At 41.4% G+C, this 16,341-nt stretch overlaps 1 protein-coding gene across 1 annotated transcript; it reads left to right on the top strand.

The window, feature by feature from the left end:
- The first annotated feature begins 222 nt into the window (after positions 1-222).
- Positions 223-15,762, top strand: RRAGC (Ras related GTP binding C). Its single transcript, XM_082832745.1, has 7 exons — positions 223-517; positions 2,211-2,414; positions 3,382-3,581; positions 6,096-6,210; positions 7,385-7,527; positions 9,531-9,679; positions 13,918-15,762. Exons 1-7 carry the CDS (start codon positions 281-283, stop codon positions 14,067-14,069), a joined length of 1,200 nt encoding a protein of 399 aa, XP_082688871.1. The 5' UTR covers positions 223-280; the 3' UTR covers positions 14,070-15,762.
- The last annotated feature ends 579 nt before the right edge of the window (positions 15,763-16,341 follow it).

Below are 16,341 nucleotides of genomic sequence, written 5' to 3' on the forward strand. Positions count from 1 at the left end.
CCACCCTCCTCGTGACTCCTCCTCCCCCCTCCACGGCTCCGAGTCAGGTGATTCCGAGCACGTGACGGGCACCACCTACCTTGCTGCTACCGAGTGGCAGCTCGGGCGGCCAATGAGGGGCCGGGCCCGGGCGCCGAGCCTATGAGAGCCGGGCTCCGGGGGGCGGGCCGCATGGCGGTGGCGGCTGCCGGGGGCGGTGGCGGCGGCGGCCTGGGGAGGCGGCGGCCTGGCTCGGCCTGGCGTGGCCTGTCAGGGCGCGGGCGGCGGCTGCTCCAGCACCATGTCCCTGCAGTACGGGGCGGAGGAGACGCCCCTCGCCGGCAGTTACGGCCCGGCGGACTCATTCCCAAAGGACTTCGGCTACGGCGTGGAGGAGGAAGAAGAGGAGGCGGCAGCGGCGGGCGGCGGGGTTGGGGCGGGGGCCGGCGGAGGCTGTGGCCCGGGGGGCGCTGACAGCTCCAAGCCTAGGATTCTGCTCATGGGGCTCAGGCGCAGCGGCAAGTCCTCCATCCAGAAGGTGAGTGGGGCCTCGCCGGCCCCTCCGCCCCTCCCCCTCCCTCCTCTACCCGGGGGCGCGGGTGGCCGCCGGGGGGGAGGCCCCGAGGAGGGCGGCGGCCGGGCTGTCCCAGCGCACTTTCTCTTCTCCTCCGGTGAGCAGAGCCCGGGCGCGGCTCTCGTCGGGACCCCGATCTTGGAGTCCACTCCCAGGTCAGCCGAGGCCGACTGGGTCCCCGCGCTCCCCGAGTGGCCGGAGCGAGGCAGGTGTCCGTGGCACCGTCCGGGACCTCGCCTCCTGGGACCCAGCCCCTGTGCCATTCACGAAACTGAGACTTGCTCCCCGGTTCTAACTTGGAGAACTTCCCACACTCCCTCCCCGGACCCGGTTGTGTTTGTGCCTCTCACTTCAGGTGATCTGAGTTTTCAGGGCTTCCCAGGTGAGCCCCAGGGAGCAGCGTCAGAAAGAGTAGTGACTAACTCTTTGGCCTTTGTAATGCCTCCTCTTGTTACTAGTACGAAGGAGACTTCACTGTGACATTTGTGGGATTTGGGGGCTGTTCATCCACCTATTTTAGTACTTGTGGCCCGGTGAGTATAATTACTAGTGATTTTCCCCCGTTTGTGAGTGGCTACAAAAATTTTGAGACCTGGAGAATATTTGCACACCTTTGTCAGTCCATGTGCTTTCACTTGGGGAATGTCGGGAACGGATGGAGGGTTCCTCACTTTTTAATAAGGGGGAAATAGAGGCAGGGTTGACCTCCTTCATCAGCTATGGCTCTTACACACAAAGTGAGCTGGCGATAAAATGCTAGATACCTGGCCTTTTGCCCTTTCCACTCTGTTGCAGAGGTCTCTTCAAAATAAATCTCTGCATGATATTCTGTAGACATGATGTTTTTAAGAAGTAGTATTCTTCCACGTGTAATGGATTACTGTGTTTTATTTATCTTTTACCTTTACAGCAAAATCTGAGTACATTTATGGTAGGTTTTTAGCAAACTGATTTTAATTCTTTTCACTTGTTACTATCTAAGCCTTGGGAGTAACTATCCATTTTCCTCATCTAGAAAGTAACAGAGAGGCAAATTAGTTTTGTGTTAGAATTGTATAGATTGTGATAATTTTGATTCTTAACAATTGCCTTTACCATTTATTTGGGAGCTGTCTTTTCCCTGTCAACTCCCATTCTTTCCCCTCCCCACATGTATTCCTTCTCCCTCAATATGTCACTTTCTGCTTGGTATAATTTGCCTTTGTTTCATTTCTTCCACAAGACTGCAAACCCATTGAGGGCAGGGTCCAGTCAGTTTCATTTCTGATTATTTCTCAGAGCCTGATAAGTTTTCAGTGAACAAAACTGCTTAAACTTTATAAGTTTTCATAATCTTAAAGCATATTTTGGCAGAATTGATAGTTTTACAGAAAAAAAATGAAACTGAAATGAGAGACATTGCTACTGCTAGTATTGAATACAGACAGAAAATAGCAGAGAAGTTTCAGCTTTTCTGGTGATTTGGTTTCAATAATTTGGTGTCTTCTGTTAGAAGTTAAAGGATAGTGGATACCAGTGGATACACCATTCACTTTTTACCTCTTTTAAAATTTTTGCTATAGGATCAAGTTCTTTAAATTATGTTAATTCAGGGTGGAGTTCTGTATTTTAAATAAAAATTGGAGTAGTCATTAAATTGTTTTCTTTCTTTTGACAGGTGGTGTTTCATAAAATGTCACCCAACGAGACCCTCTTTTTGGAAAGTACCAACAAGATTTACAAAGATGACATTTCAAATAGCTCCTTTGTGAATTTCCAAATATGGGATTTTCCTGGGCAAATGGACTTTTTCGACCCTACTTTTGACTACGAGATGATCTTCAGGGGAACAGGAGCTTTGATATATGTCATTGATGCACAGGTAGTTAGAAATGATAATGTTTACTTTTCTTCTTTGGTGATGGAAGATGTAGGAACAAAGGAAAGTTGTTTATTTGTCATGTGCTTCTTGCAGCTTATTTCTTTGCCAGTAGATTCCCTAACAGTGCGAGAGATGTACCTGCAGAGGTGCTTTGGGAACAGGCATGCCATTGTACAAGTACAGAATATCAGATGACTAGGAGATATGGTTTATATCCCTGAGTTCTAGTTAGTGAGCAGCGTTCCGTTTTTGTTAATAGTAGATATTGCTGTACTCTATTAACTATTACAGTAGTGATGTCACTCACTGAAAAGGTCTCATTAGTGCCCATAATATAAAGAGGAATGTGAGAACTGAGTCAGTAAATATTAAAGTGAATAGTTTCTTTAGTTGCCCAAGTAGGGTTTAGCCCAAGGAGCACTTATTGAGGGCCTAGCATGTGGCGGGCACTCAGACTGATGGGATGTGTCTCCATCCTTAAGAATCTTACTTTTTCTACGCTTAAGCATTAGTTAGGAATGCTTTCTGAGTGACAGGATCTGTAATGGCTGCTTTCATATACATGACCTAATTAATGTCTTCACAAAACTGGGAGGTAGGTACTGTAATTCCGATTTTATGGATAAGTAAACTGAGATCACAGAGTTTAAGCAACCTGCTTAAAGTCACACATCTAATAAATGGCAGAGCTGGGATTACTTTAAAAATTCTATTGGGAAGAAGTGTCCATTTCCCATTTCTTTTCTTTATATTATCAGTATTAAAAATTACAAGCATTAACTTGGTAGTTGAATTCTTTGTCTTGAGCGATTGAAGATCTGTTTAGTGGTGTAAGTTAATGTATTTGGATGTTTGAATATTTATGAATAATTAGGATAATATATTTTCTGTGGTTGGGGAAAGAGGTAGTTTGAGGCTTTCTTAACTTAAGATTTCTTTTTAAAAAATATTTTGTTCTGACTTACAGGATGACTACATGGAGGCTTTAACAAGACTTCACATTACTGTTTCTAAAGCCTACAAAGTTAACCCAGACATGAATTTTGAGGTTTTTATTCACAAAGTTGATGGTCTGTCTGATGATCACAAAATAGAAACACAGAGGGACATTCATCAAAGGGCCAATGATGACCTTGCAGATGCTGGGCTAGAAAAACTCCACCTTAGGTAACAACCTGTGTGTTTGATATGAGAGCCCTGAAAAGTGTGTAAATGTATTCCCATCTCTGTCATTACAAACACGTAGCTCTCTGTTACTGGTATACTCTTCCCAAATCTGTAACGTTTTTGATCTCTTTGTTGTTGAATTCAAGCAGGTTTGGGAGCCTAATGTTATTGAGACGTTACTTTCCCCCTTTTTTGCATTTTCCCAGAGGTGGAAGTCATGTGAAGTGTGTTTCTGTAGGTGTGTTTACAAATTCATCTCGAGAGACTGGAGTCAGGCTGTTTCCTCATGGCATAAATCTGCTTTGGGGCTCCCCTCTCTTGGTTTCATTATTATTATTATTTTTTCCTTCTTGCCTCAGTTCAGGGAATCTCTGTCGCATTTGTTGTAAAAGTCTGTAGCTTGAGCTTTCACAGTGTCTGTTTCAGTAGGAAGAGCTTTTTAAAGAGGGTACACTTTAATGTCTGGACTGTAATGTATCTTGTTTATGTATTTTAAAACACGCTTTTATGAATCTCTAAAAATTGGGTTAAGTGAGTGTATCTTATCAAGTTTAAAGAGCTCTCAAGTTTAAAGTACTGCCGATTCATAATTAAATATTAAGAAATTATTAAAGAACACCTATTAGATAGGATTGATGACTTGTGTACTTGTGTTCTGAAAGTGTATAAGAAATATTTCCTACATCTTATTTATTTATTTTTTTATGGTTTAGGTAGAAATGACTAATAAAAAGTACCCAAGAAAATGTTCTTTTGATGATATAAACAGCTTAAAGGGGAAGCAGGCAAGAGATAAACCATAGCTATTTCCTTATCCCTGGTTTGTTATAATGACTTCTCTATAGGCTCAAGCCAACCCCCATTTTTCAACCCCTAATATTCTGTAGGGCCTCTGGCTCCAAGATCCTTCTGTTATTCTTCTAGGAAACCACATAGAAAAGTCTCATTGACCTCTAGCCTGGATTAAAATATGTGCAAGTAATTCAGGCTTTAAAAAAATTCAGCAGTATTTGTAGGAGAAAGTGAAAGTATCTTCCCATAAAATTCTTCAATCTTACTCTTCCACCATGAATGATGGATTTTAAGCCATGATTGTCCTGTGTTCTCCAGTGCCCATGGGAACCCTTCTGGTCTTCTTAACACCACGTCTGTGTCCCTTTCCAGGGCATCCCACCTCATTGGTACGCACCATCCCTTTTTCCAGTTCTCTATGGGGCCCTAGGCCTTCTTAACAGCATTAAGCTTTATTAATAACTAGCAGGCCTATGGATGAGGCTGTATTTGATTTCCAATGTCCAGAAACTTAGCTTACTATAAAGTGCCCTGTGGCTTGGAGGTTCTTCCCTGCCCCCATCCACCTCCAAGCCTCGTAGTTCCTGCAGAACCTTCTCACGTTGCCAAAATATTCCTTTGACCCTAGTGCCTGTGGGGGGATCATCTTGGTCCCACCTGTGCCATTGTTCTGACATCTAGATTAGAGCCCCATCTAGGTTAGCTTCTTAGGTGAGCTCTTTGAAAGTATCTTTAAATTAGGTACAAAGTATGATATAAACAGTTATGTGTCTCTGACTTTGTAATTTGTGTTTATAATTATATAATGGATACAACTTTATAACAAAGAGTATATTCCCTGAGTGAAAAAGTAGGTACAATTGACCACACTATTATTGTTAAAGGTCTCTCTCTCGCAAATACGTGTTTTGTTAAATCTACAAATTTACTTCACTGTGCATCCTCTTAGGCCTCCAGATAGCTGTTCCATTCTCTCTAGAGCCCCTGCTCTCATCCTCCATAATATGTTATTTACATAAATTCTAAGCTCCAGTTTTATTCATTCATTTATTCACCAAATGTTTATGAGCACTCTTCAGGGTAGTGGGCCTGCAGCTGTGAGCAAGGCTGACAGAGTCTCTGTCCTCATGGAGCTTATATTCTGATGAATGAGACAGCTCAGAAGCATTTATAAATAAATGTATAGTATAATTTTAAGTGCTTACCAGTGCTGTGAAGAAAAACAAATTAGGGGAAAGGGGTTGAAAGTAATGGGTACAGGGTACTATTTTAGGTAGGGGGGTCAGGAGGGAACTTTCCGAAGCAGTAACATTTTAGTAGAGACCTGTATTGTATTCTTATTTAATGAATGTCACCTATCTCCTATGAGCTTTCTCTTGGTTTTTATCTTGGTTTTTGTCAGTTATGGGCTTAAGAAACCAAGGTTTTTGGATCAGATTGCAAAGACTTAGGTGAATATTCAGGTTTCTGCATCTGAAAATGCTTTCCTGTGTACTGCCTCAATTGCCCTCTGTGTAAATGCAATAAAGGGATGGAGAGCTACAAGCCAGGTGGGGAAACTGCATTTGTCATCTTTCATGATGGGTATGGTACACAAGATAAAGAGGCTGTATTTGAACTTATGGAAATCAAATGTTAAGAAACTTAAAATTCTATGTATCATGATAATTGTCACTGGACTTAAGATTTTTCAAATTAATCAAACTATGTTGTGTTTTTCAGCTTTTATTTGACTAGTATCTATGACCATTCAATATTTGAAGCCTTTAGTAAGGTGGTGCAGAAACTTATCCCACAACTACCGACCTTGGAAAATCTATTAAATATCTTTATATCAGTAAGTGAGCTATTTAATTCACTGTAGTTTCTGGTTCCGTTTTTGTTGAATATATTTGTGTTATCAAGTTCTCCAAAAAATTGCTGGAATTAGTCTGACTCAAGCTTAAGGACTAATAATACAATTAAGTGTAAAGTAAGTAATAAAAACATTTAAAAAATGGCTTGAGGGCTTCCCTGGTGGCGCAGTGGTTAAGAGTCCGCCTGCCGATGCAGGGGACACGGGTTCGTGCCCCAGTCCCGGAAGATCCCACGTGCCGCGGAGCGGCTGGGCCCGTGAGCCATGGCTGCTAAGCCTGTGCGTCCAGAGCCTGTGCTCCGCAGCAGGGGAGGCCACAACAGTGAGAGGCCTGCGTACCGCAAAAAAAAAAAAAAAGGCTTGAGTTATTTTCTGAATTTTTTTCCTTAATACTCACTTTTTCTTGTTTTAAAATGCCCTGATGAGAAATTTTCTCATGCTTTCTGAATTAATATCTTCATGGTATCTGTTTCCTGACGGAAGAGTAGAAAGTAGGGTAGATTGGGTTTTGGGAATTGGACTTAATCTCTGCCTTATTGGAGGTCACATTGAAAAATTGATCCTTTCCTTGCTAACTGTAATCTGTGTCATATTTCACATTACTTATTTTGAGGATTCAGCTTAATAAAAAAGGATATTCTTCCAATAAATTTAGCATTCAGCCACTATATTTCCCAAACATTTCTTTGAAGGACTCAATGTATAGTGATCCCCAATTCTTTGGGCTTTTTGGGTTATGCTAGATGTTGACGTGAAACATTCTTTGCCACATCAAGCCTTTCTGGTAGCAAGGTCATTTGAATCAGAGATTGATTATTGCCTCAAAAAGGATTATTGAAAATGTAGCATGGCTTGATTTTTGGAGATTTTTTTGGGTGTGTGTGTGGCATCTTAGGAAATAATTCATTTAAGTAAAGAGGATGAAGAAAAAACAAATTTGACTGGTGCGATTATGTCAGTAAATCAGAGCAGAGAAATAATTCCACTTTTATTCTTTGGATAAGAGACGTGTCTCCTAAGCAAGTACTATTTGCTCTTTTGGTTTTAGGTTGTATAATTAAAAATGCTCTTGGATGTTAATCAGTGATTCAAGATCTTTGATAAGTTTACAAATTGTGATTCTTAAAAAATGAACACTCAATTTTGTTTTTTCAAGAATTCAGGTATTGAAAAAGCTTTTCTCTTCGATGTTGTCAGCAAAATCTACATTGCAACAGACAGTTCTCCTGTGGATATGCAGTCATATGAACTTTGCTGTGACATGATTGATGTTGTAATTGATGTGTCTTGTATATATGGGTAAGTCGTACATATATATTTCTGCAAGATCTCAGATACGGGGAAGACTACCAGCTTGATTTGTCAGGGGGATTAATTTCTGAGGCGTCTAGCAAGTAGTGTATGAAGTAGAATTGTTCTGACCATAGTGCTTCAACTTGGAGCATGATTTCTGTGTGGGTGGGCTCTGGGTCTTACTCCTTCAGCATAGGTGGATAAGACCGGTGTGACTAGTGCCAGACTCACTATCACTGAAAGTTTCACCCGCTATTATTTGGGGGGTTTGTACTGTATCTTCTCACTACTGCAACTTAGCTAGATCAATAAATAAGATTAATTTATTTAAAACACTCTGAATAACGAAGTATGTACTGGTTCCTAATTTAATCTCAGGTTTTGTGGAACTGAGGGATCCTTAATCTTTCAGAGAGCTCAGAAACAAGGAAATCAGAATTCTGGATGTCAGAAGAACTTATAAACATTTGACCTATACATCTAAGTTTCCAAAATAAGTCTCTAAAATATAAACTCTTGTTTTATGCATATTTACCGCACTCTATACAGAAATTTGTAAAAGCTGGCAAAGAAGTGATTTTGTAGAATAACCCAGAGGATAGGTGAAAACTTTGGTGAACTTACTGGTGTTTCAAAAGCCAGTAACCTCTGCAGCCTCTAATAGCCCTGATTCATCTCATGTATTAATGTCAGTCCTCACAATGCACTTTCTCGATGCTCTGACATTACCTTTGCTTTCTGATACCTGTGTCCTTTATCTGTTTTTCCTCTCTGCTCCACCTAGTCTAAATTCCTCTTTCATCTCTCTGTCCCTACCCTTTACCTTGCTCTCTCTGCCTAACCTTGTCAGTGTCTTTGTCCAGCTGCCTCTGGGTAGGAGAATGCATTTGTGTTACCTCTTCTTTACCTGTCTATTCTTGTCTTTCATTCCTGTCTCTTTTTCAGTTTTGTGATTATATGCTCTCCTTTGTTTTTATTCTTTCCACAGTGAAAATGAGATTTTGTCCGTAGGTTATGCAGAAGAGTTTCATGTTCCTATTCCTAATTTTAAAAATGGATGAATAGAACATTCGCTTTTTCTTTAAAATAAATCAAATTTTCATAAATCAAATTTAGTTATAAAGTTTATTTTCAGTATAAGGTACACTGTAAACTACATTATATATGATAAAGTGCATTATAAAAAAGAAGAGAAATAGCCATTACTTCGTATTCTTAACACAATACATGAGTGCAATTCGGTATGCTTTATTGAAGTTCAGTTTGCTGCTTATTTGATTTTTTTTTTTTTTTTGGCTGCATTGGGTTTTCATTGCGCACGGGCTTTCTCTAGTTGCGGCGAGCAGGCTTTGTTTGTTTGTTGCAGTGCGCAGGCTTCTCATTGCAGTGGCTTCTCATATTGCGGAGCACGGGCTCTAGGTACACGGGCTTCAGTAGTTGTGGCACGCGGGCTCAGTAGTTGTGGCTTGCGGGCTCTAGAGTGCAGTCTCAGTAGTGTGGTGCACAGGCTTAGTTGCTCTGTGGCATGTGGGATCTTTCTGGACCAGGAATCGAACCCGTGTCCCCTGCGCTGGCAGGCAGTTTCTTAACCACTGTGCCACCAGGAAGTCCTGCTTACTTGACTCTTGATTTATGTTTTTTGAACGGGACCGTATTTATTGATTTTAGTTTTTGTATTTACTCCTTTTTCACTGATGGCAGTTTTCATATTTCAGGTCCTTCTTTATTTGTAGAGGGTGTCAGCGCCAATTAGTGTGAGGGAATGTTGGAAACCTGCTGTGTTCCATGCATCCTAGGTGAAGAAGGTGATGTGAGCGCATGGAATGAATACTGCAGCGTGGGCTGGGCACCCATAGCTAAACACAGCTTCTGTTCCAATAAGGGAGAGCGGGCATTCTCCTTTCTCAAAAGACGTTCAGGAAACTGGGTGGAAACCCTTATTGTTGTGCAAATGTGACAAAATGCTGAGTTGGGAAACCTCTAATGGATGATACTTTGTTTTAAAACAGGTTAAAGGAAGATGGAAGTGGAAGTGCTTACGACAAAGAATCTATGGCCATCATCAAGCTGAATAACACAACGGTCCTGTATTTAAAGGAGGTGACTAAATTTTTGGCACTGGTCTGCATCCTTAGGGAAGAAAGTTTTGAACGAAAAGGTAATGCATTTTAAAAAGATTTCTTTAAGTTCTTTGTCATAATTTCTTAGGTTCTTGAAAGCAAGAAAAAACAATATTGCAGTGCTAGAGGATTTACCAGCTCAAACTCCTTTTGTGCCTTCCCGTCCACGTACAGTGCAGACTTTCTCCTGCCTTCTTTTGGTCTTTTATTTTAAATCAAGTTTTTTATTCCAGCCTCTCTCATTTTACATCCTTCCATTACCTGTCTTAACTGCCTACGGTTTGGCTTCCACCTGAACCAGTCTGCTGAAGCTGTTTGAGAGGTTACTAGGTCTTTTTCTTGCTGCATTCAGTGGCCTTTTCTCATTCTGTGGCCTCTTCAGGCTTCTGAAGCATGTGCTGTCAATCCCTCCTCCCTCAAGCTTTCTTCTCTCTGCTTCCCTAAAGCAGAACTCCCCGGGTTCTTCTATGTGTTTGTTTCTCTGACCACCTGTCCTGTTTCTTCTGTTTTTCTTTTTCTGAGTGTTCTTCAGAGCCAGGTCTCCTGCTCACTTCTTCACTTAATTCTCCTGGTCAGCGCATCTCATCCATGCCTTCAGTTAATCTTCCCTGTGTAGTTGATTGAAAAATTCACCTCTCCAATTCTGGCTTGGGCCTGTGTTTCCATCCTGTGTTTGGAGCTATTAGTAAGACATCTTCACTTAAATATTTTATCTTGTCCATGGTGTCAAAAACTGATGAATATTTTCCCCTTTGTTTCACGACCATCCCGGCTACTCTACTTCTGTTCCTCGTTACGCCATTTTTCTGGTGTCCAAGCTTAGCTATGTGCAGTCAGGTAATCGTATGGTGTAATTGCCCATGAGGCTCTTGCAGATCATCTCACAGAGAGCATTCTGTGTTTTCCTTTTTCTGTTCTTTTCCTGTGTTTACATTCAGTTTTCACCAAATCTTACCATTTGTTTCTTGGAACTGTTTCTCGGGTGTCCTTTCCATTTACACTGTTGATGACTCCAATCCAGGTCCTCATTCCTCCAGCCTGTGGTGCTGCATTCAACATATATATTAATGGCTCAGCATGTATCATCTCTTATTCTAAAGGCAGACTAGGTTTCAGAAAATTCCTTTTATCATGTTATTTAACTACTCAAGGATCTATAGTAACTCTTATTCACTGCAACAAGTCCCTGCTTTTCTACTTGGGTTTTGTGATGTTAATTAATATTGAATGAATTAATATTATTTCACTGATGTTGATATTAATGAAATATTTTAGATATACAAAGTGTTTTGGGTACAACAAAAATGTGAGTATTCACCTTTGAGCTTAAGAACTGAAACATGACAAATACATATTTGTCTTCTGTGTGTTTCTCAGTTGAAACCCCCTCTTGCGCTCTGTTGAATGTAGTGTTTTCTTTTTCCTGTGCATGATTTAGTCTTTCACTTCATATCTATCCTTAAACAATATAGGGTATTGTGTATCTTTGTGTAAATGATGTCCAAATGTAAGTTGTCTTCTGCAAGTTGCTTGTTTCTTTTCATTCAAGATTGTTTTTGAGAATTATCCGTATCGATAGGTGTAGCTCCAGTTCGTCCATTCAGTTGTCACTGCCACACAGTAGTCTATGGATTGCATATAGCACAATTTATATTCTTCTTGCTGGGCATCTAGATGATTTTTAAGATTACAAATAGTTTTGCAAGAAATGCTCATGAACAAGTTTGCCTTTGCACATATGGAGAATTTCTCAAGAGTAATAAGTATTTAGGAGTGGAATTTATAGAGGACATATGTCGTCAGCTTTATTAGGCATTATTGAATTGCTCTCCAAAGTGGCTTTATTTTCACCCCCAGACAGTGCTTTGTGGGAGTTCTTGTCACTTCATGTCCTTGATAATGTTTGGTATTGTTAGACTGTTTAGTTATCGTCAGTCTGGTAGGTGTGAAATGGTATCTCATTTGGCTCTGGTTTTTATTTCTTTAATTACGGGTTAGAGCAAGCATCTTTTTCACTGCAGGTACCCTTTTATGTCTGTTCAGGTGTCTTCTCTGGTAATTTATCTGTTCATATACTTTTATCTTTTTTGTACTGTGTCTTTTTTGTACTTAGGAGTTCTTTATTTTTCTCCATTCTAATCTTTTTTTTTTTTTTGCGGTACGCGGGCCTCTCACCGTTGCAGCCTCTCCTGTTGCGGAGCACAGGCTCCGGACGCGCAGGCTCAGCGGCCATGGTTCACAGGCCCAGCCGCTCCGCGGCATGTGGGATCTTCCCGGACCGGGGCACGAACCAGTGTCCCTTGCATCGGCAGGCGGACTCTCAACCACTGCGCCACCAGGGAAGCCCTCTCCATTCTAATCTTTAAAAATTTAAAAAACTTTTGGCTATGGAAATTTTCAGATATACACAAAAGTAGACTAGCACAGCGATTCCATGTACCCATCTCCCTGCTTTCACAGTCATCAAGACATGGTCAGTCTTATTTGCTGTATATCCTCCTCACAACTAAATTATTATCTTTTGCTCTTCTGTCGTGGAAACGATCAAACATAAAAAAGTAGAGAAAATAATGTGAGGAACCCCTTTTTATCTATCACCCAGATTCAACAGTTATCAAAATCATAGCCATTCTTATTTGCTTGCTATACCTTTTTCCCTACTGGGTTATTTTGTTTTTGTTTTTTTTGTTTTGCGGTACGTGGGCCTCTCACTGCTGTGGCCTCTCCCGTTGCGGAGCACAGGCTCCGGACGTGCAGGCTCAGCGGCCATGGCTCACGGGCCCAGCCGCTCCGCGGCATGTGGGATCTTCCCGGACCGGGGCACGAACCCGTGTCCCCTGCATCGGCAGGCGGACTCCCACCCACTGCGCCACCAGGGAAGCCCCCTACTGGGTTATTTTGAAGCAAATCTCTAACATCAAATCATGTTGTCTATACAGATTTCAGCAGGTGTCTGTAAGAGGTAGTGCGCTTTTTAAAGCATAGCAGTATTACCATCAGTAGTTGTGTAAAAAAACCCCAAAAAACCAGTGATTTCATAATATCATCAAATATCCAGCCAGTGTTCACATTTCCTTGATTGTCAGTTTAATTTTACCATTTGCATAGAAGTCAGTTTTAATGTAGTTGAACTTAATAAAACTTTTATTTTTTTCCTGAATCTGAAGGACCTCTGTAATTTGACTCTAACCTGCTTATTCAGACTCCATTCTCAGTACTTTTCCCCAAAATTCTCTGCCCCTATCTCCAGCCAGACCAGTTTGTTTCCTGTTTTCCACCTGTGTGCTGTGTTTCCTCATTGCCAGCTCCCTGCTGTTGTCTTGTGATTCTGCTCTCCCTTCCTGCCTGATTAAATCCTGCCCGTATCCTCAGAGCTCTGCCTCACACCTGGAGCTTTCATTGCTGCTTTTGCCCTGCACTTGGCTCTCCCACCTTTGGACTTCTTTCACAGTAGTCATTTTAACATCAGATTGTTGTGATTTCTTTCTCGTGTGCTGTCTTTACGTCCCAGTATCCTCGAGGACGTAAGACCTTTCTTTCTGCTCTGCCCTTCTCAGCACTGGCTTCTATTCTCAAGTTCTCCTCGTGATCTGGAATGGCTCCTGGAGCTCCAGCAATCTTATCCATATTCTGGACATTAAGGAGGAATGGGGAGGAATAGGGAAGTCTTCCTTTTAAGGAGACTTCACACAAGTCTCACACACTTGCATTTATCTCAGTGGCCAGAATTGGTCATATGTCCATACGTACCTGTAAGGAGCCCTTTGTTTGACCGAAATCTTATTTGGAAGCCAGTTCATAGAGCAGATGAGGACGGAGCTGCCTTACCTCCCGTATAGGGGAAGCAGGCTTCCTGAGACTCTGCCTGATGGGCCTCTCTGACACCTCCCAACCCCATGGCTCTACTAAGCAGTTTGCAAAACTGTTCCAACTGTTCACTTCAGCTTTTCTTTGGCTGCCTCAGAGACTTGTAAAAGGAAAAGCTTGATAAATCAAAAAGTATTTTACTTTGACTTTAGATTTCATTGTAAATTTTCTTAGCAAATTTGTCTTCCTGATTGCTTTTTTATTTACCCTGTTCACTTCCAGGCCCCAGAGGTAACCAGTGTTAACACTTGGGCATACGCTTCATCATGTTTCCAGTGTGAAGAATTCCTCAATTGGATATACGTTTTTAAATACATATCAATTATTTTTTTCCGTCACCAAATGTTTCCTAGTAGATAGTCTCACAGTTGACATTCAGGAGGCCTAATCTCCTCTTTCTCTCCTGCAGGTTTAATAGACTACAACTTCCATTGTTTCCGAAAAGCTATTCATGAGGTTTTTGAGGTGGGTGTGACTTCTCACAGGAGCTGTGGTCACCAGACCAGTGCCCCCAGCCTGAAAGCGTTGACACACAACGGCACGCCGCGAAATGCCATCTAGCCTGAATGCCGGTGGTCGGGGTCTGTGCCAGCTTATTCCTCACTCCAGGGTCAGATGCCATGTGCTACAGGACATGGAAGTTGCCGCTTGTGGGAGTCTGGTGCCTGTTGCACTAGAGACAAGGGGTAGAGTTTCTCATTTGGATGAAAACCCCTTCAACCAGTGGTGTGCAACTGAAGCTACTATTTCTTTTTTTTAAAAAAATGGCAAAAAAGAATTCTATAGACCACAGACCTCAAGTGTCTTTCTCCTCTTGGGGGTCCTACTTTAAGTAGTTGGGATATTTTGGACCTGGAGATAACATCACTTACCCATCCTTACCAGAGAATGTTGCTGTCAATTACCAGTTGAAAATAATAGAAAGAACTGAGTTTTTATATGCTTCGCTTAGATTTTCATTTGAGTAGTCTCTGAAAATCCTGCCTTGCTTAAGTTCTAACACTGCCTCTCAGATTTCAATTTTGGACCTTGCACACCTCAGACCTTCTAAATGCATTTGCTTGCTAACTCAGAAGACACATGGTCTGACTGCAGCAAAGGACATTTCTGTATTTGTTTCTGAGGAAATGAGAAAATGTTATGCTGCATCAAGTCAAGAGCAAGGCTCAACAGTGGCCACTGCATTAGTTCCCTCGGAAGTGTTGAAGAACAAACTTTAAAACAGAAGAAAATTTTTGCACCTGTGTTTTGGGTACCAGATATCTGGGTTCTTGCTCCCACGTTAGATAAATGATTCTGATCACTGTAACAAAGGGAATTAAAAAAAATTTTGTTTTCCCCGCAATCTCCTCCTCTAGGAGGGAAATGCAGTATGTCACTGAATTATGTAGCTCACTTTTCTTTAAACTTGATACCAGCCCCCACATTCCTTTTATTCTAAGCTATCGAGATCCTTTAAGAATTGCTGTTTTGTTGACCCTGAATGACCCTCAGGCGCTGGTGGACTGTCCACTGGGACTGAGGAGAGCACATTGGCACCACGACGTGTCGTTAAACATACTTCGTCTTCAGTATTCTGACGCCAAGTGTCAACTGTGGTACTTTCTTCACCTAGGATATTAATTCATAATTGTTTCTTTTTGTTGAAGGTTGACACCCTTTTCCATCGACTTAAACTTACACGTTATTTTTACTCCACATGCCCAGTAGTCATGTATTCCAAAGCCACTGGACCACTTGAGTACATAAGTGCCACTGTTTAATGAAATATGTATATTCAGGTCTGTAAACCTAACAGTGTGACTTGGAGTGCTTCCTGCAGACGATTCTGACTGTTGAGTATTTACATGGACCATGGTGATATCCAAAAAAAAAAAATGCTTTTATATTTATAGATTATTTCATTGAACTATATAAAATGGGTATCAATAAATGTATTTACTCCAGAATAAGTTTTTTATTTGCCTAAGGTAATAGAAGGTTGGGGTGATGGAACATTGGCTTGTCCCGCTCTGTCATCCATTTCTTCTTTTGCTGCCTCATATGGTTAAAATGCCTTATGTTTCAAGACTTCAAGTTCTGTCCTGTTGCAGGAGTTTCATGCCTTGTGTCCAGATACCATCTCCTGGCCCGTTTCTGTTTAGGGTAGGAGGTCTAGGTAAAAATGGTGTTTCATACCAACAGATCTCACTCATGGTGGGGAGTGTCCAGGGCCTGGCATAATTAATGTATGATATCCAAACCAGGAAGTGGTTCAGGGGATGAGATGAATAGAATACACTATACAAAATTTGTACTGATTCCAGCTCATTTTTCATCAGTTTCTGAGATACTCATTATTGACCCTTCAATGTTAATTTCTGCTTACATAGTTAGGTTGGGTCTCAACTGGTTGGAGTAAAGTATACATCAGTTTATAGAAAGGAGGGAAGTAGAGGTTGAAAGATCTTTAATTTCATGACTGGATTACTTTAATTTTAAAACAATTGGAAATCACAAAAATAGATTTAAAAAAAAGCTTAAAATACTATCTAATCCTGTATCCTTTTTCAAATTATGGGAACTGAGGTCCAGAGGAGTAAAGAACATTGTCTAGGGTAATAGACGGGATGAACATGTTAAACTCCAAATCAGGATACTGTTGAGAGTGGAAGGGATGCCATTAATAATTATGCCAGAGCAATGGGTGTAAACTACGCTGTTCTGGGTAAACCAGGGGGCAACCCAGTCATAGATCTAGTTAGTAGTGAAGTGGGGGCCTGTGCTGCAGACCTGGCAGCCCAGTGCTGCCTGCCTTCATCTCCAGCCTCAGGCTCCCATTGGCTCAATGGAG

The sequence above is a fragment of the Leucopleurus acutus genome (genome assembly GCF_964270905.1).
Source record: "Leucopleurus acutus genome assembly, chromosome: 2".
Lineage (NCBI taxonomy): Eukaryota > Metazoa > Chordata > Mammalia > Artiodactyla > Delphinidae > Leucopleurus > Leucopleurus acutus.